The sequence below is a fragment of the Penicillium antarcticum genome, assembly GCF_028974205.1.
Source record: "Penicillium antarcticum strain IBT 31339 chromosome Unknown utg000010l_segment0_segment0, whole genome shotgun sequence".
Taxonomy (NCBI): Eukaryota; Fungi; Ascomycota; class Eurotiomycetes; order Eurotiales; family Aspergillaceae; genus Penicillium; species Penicillium antarcticum.
Window position 1 is genome coordinate 850623 of NW_026695308.1, and position 3360 is coordinate 853982.

The 3360-nt window shown below is 48.5% G+C and overlaps 1 protein-coding gene across 1 annotated transcript; it reads left to right on the forward strand.

Annotated features, from left to right (window-relative positions):
• On the forward strand, positions 1 to 1831 carry N7508_011207 (uncharacterized protein; the record flags this gene model as incomplete). The annotated part of the gene is made up of 4 exons (XM_058469267.1): positions 1 to 400; positions 872 to 1195; positions 1376 to 1388; positions 1447 to 1831. The coding sequence occupies 4 exons, from the start codon at positions 1 to 3 to the stop codon at positions 1829 to 1831; spliced, it is 1122 nt and encodes a 373-aa protein (XP_058314245.1).
• Positions 1832 to 3360: the final 1529 nt, after the last annotated feature.

Sequence of the window (3360 nt, forward strand, 5' to 3'; positions counted from 1 at the left end):
ATGCGTACCCGGCAGAAACGCCTCAACTACCGAGTTTTGAATGACGAGAGCGATGGAGAGGCTTTGGCCGAAGATCAAACCGACCAAGCAAGCGAACCAAGCGAGCCGCCGAGCAATCTTACACGTACTCTCCCAGCCTGTCAAGACGACGTGGTGATCCTCGCCAGCATACCAGGTTGCGAGCTCCTACCTTCTGAGTCTGTGTCGCAAGTGCTAGTATCCCCAGAAGGCTCAACAGATGCTGGTACTTCAATCACGAGCCAGGTATCCTCTCGATGCTCCAAACGGCCAGCGCCTGCTACAGAATGGATCTGGGGGTACTTCGAGGCTACAGACGTTGATTGTCCATGGGTTATCAAGAGGACTAACAAGAGGCGGCTGGTTGACCGAGAGATTTGCTGTATGCATGTAGATGAGAAGATGGAACACGCTGTGACTGGCATACGTCAGATTCCCAGAGACAAAACACTACCAGCAACATTAAAACCCACTTGGCAAAGCATGGCATTTACTGCTTGACCTCCAGTATACAGCCAGCGAATAAGGGACCAGACATTCGGAGATTTATGGGTGGTAAACAGAGTCTTACCCATCAAGAGGTCTTGGCAAGGAACCCCATTCGCTGGATCGTGACTTATACGAAAGCCTTTACCACTGTTGAGTCTCCAGAGAGTTTCAGCAAATGTTCCGAGGCATTCCTGGGATTGAGCCCCCTTTCACGTCTCGCCACACCTTGCGGGGTCGAATCATGCAAGAATGCAAGAGTTCGGCATACAGCGCAAGAAGCTAAAGAATGAGCTGGCTTTGACTTGCAAAACCATTGCCTTATCACTGGATATTTGGGAAAGCCAGAATCATCTCCCTATTTTAGGGATAATTGGTCATGGGCTGACTGACGAATTTGAGTACCGCGAGAGATTACTCGAGTTCGCCGAACTCCAGGGCATTCATAGCGGCGAAAATCTGTCAATTGCAGTGGAAAATATGCTAATCGAGTTGGGTCTCGAGGACAAGCTCAGTTCCATTACAGGCGACAACGCCAGTAACAATGAGGCCATGGCTTCGGAGTTATTCTTGTCTCTTTCCGACCGACCTGGGGTGGAAGAAGCAATGCCAGCACCACTCTATCGAGGCCTTGACAGTTACATCCGCTGCCTGGCTCATGTCCTCAATCTGATTGTGAAAGATATCCTCCGTAAGCTAGGGTCAGGGACGATGGGACAAGCGCAAGTTGCCTGTGACTGTTTATAGACTGGCAACTCGATCACCAATCACTCAGCTATAGGGAAGTTACGGGTCCTCGCTCTTTGGATTTACCGAAGTCCTCAGCGCCGACAGAAATGGAAGGAGATTTGCAAACTTAACAATCTTCCAGACAAATTCGTTGCGTACGATGTGACGACACGATGGAACTTAACATTTCGCATGGTCGACGATGGCTTGAAGTCAAGTCAACAAGTTCCTAAACCTTCAGGAGGAACTCCCGCCGTTTACTCTCCAAGATTGGTCCCGGCTGGAACAGATTCACACAGTACTCCACAAGTTCAACGTACTTACTTTGTTCATTTCGAAGCGCAACCCACAAATCAGCCTTGCAGACCCGATTTACTATGAGCTACACGAATTGCTTGACGACGTGAGGGAGGGAAAAGATGACTTCGCAAAACTGGATCGAGATATCATAGCTGCAGTGAAAGAAGGGATGAAGAAATACGAAAAGTGCTATTCCATTATGGATAATTGCGACACTACACTGCCCTCGTCTTGGATCCTCGAGTCAAAGGTGAAATGGTCTTACGAGAACTTCAAGATCGCAATGCAGGGGCAATGATTCTGGAAAGGATCCGCACCAATCTGCAGCAAGTATACGCGGCTAGTAACCCGGAGCATGATGCCGCTGCATCACAGACGACTTCTCTGAAGCATAGTGATGTGGAGTCTAGAATGCCGAAAAAGCTGCAGGCGCGAGATCCACCGCTCCAGCTATTGATAAGTACTTCGACAGCCCTCCGATCAATATCGCAGACACAACCGGCCAGAACTGGCTCTGTAATTGGTGGAAGATGCACAAGGGCGAGTATCCGCGGATGGCAGCAGCAGCCAGGGATTATCTAGCGATTCCTGCTTCTGAAGTTGGTGCTGAGAGAGTGTTTAGCACAGCGAGGGATGTGCTAGGCATCCGGAGATATTCTTTGAAAGGGGATACCATAAGAATGCTGATGTTGATTCGCGACGGGTATAAGTGGTAGCGGTCAAGGGTCGGGGTTGGTAAATTATACCGTCGCGATGCCACGGCTCTGCATTCATAAATTGTCAAATAAACTGCCGTTCAAACAAAGCAAGCTCGCTCTCTAGATAACTTAAAGGAAAAATGTGCCGATGCCGATACGATATGACGATATCGTGAGTGGTGATATCGTCAAATTTGAAGCCTGCCGATATCGTACCGGCAATCGGCATCGACAAATTCAAAGGCAGCCGATATCGTATCGTCAATATCGGTTTATCCGCGATATCGTCAATAGCTCTATCGGAAAGCGCCTTGTGGTATGCTATCAAGTATGGAACATATGCTACCATGGAGAGCTTGTTGTCGAACTGAGGGGTGGTATTTTACCACTAAGAACAGGGATATTCATCAAGTACCCATTCTGTCTCTGTCTCTGTATGGTAAACGGGGTACGCTCGGCATACAGTGGTGTAACATTAGTATTTGACCTTCGGTACTTCGGGACCCTGACCGCTTTTTGGACCGCCTACTTTATTAGTACGTCAACACTCGCGTTTTCAACACGCCAGTATATACGCTATAATTTTACGCGTTTCTCACTATTTCTCTCTATAATAATGCCACCTATACGCGGAAAAAGAGGTCCAGAGCTTGACTGCCTTACCCGGGCTAAGATCTGCGAATTACATGCTGCAAATGGCTGGGGTGCTACGACTATTAAGAAGCAGCGCTTTCCCGACATTCCACGCTCAACCATCCAATATACGCTTACCCAAGAAGCAAAGCGTCAAAAGCATGAAAGCCTTCCACGCTCAGGCCAGCCGAGGAAGATTACTGAAGAGGATCGTGACCATATCTACGATATTATACAAGAAAAGCCTTCAATTTTGATCGAGGATCTACTTGGAGAGGTTGATTTTAAAGTCCACCGTATGTCAATTTGGCGTCTAACCCACGAAATGGGCCTTCGAAAATGGAGGAAGATGCAGCGGCCGGCATTGACGCCTATACACGCCGAGAAACGTCTTCGCTGGGCTCTTCAATATCAGCATTTTATATCAGAGGATTGGGCCCGCGTCTATTGGTCTGACGAATGTACGGTTGAACGTGGCATTGGCCAGCGTCAAGAA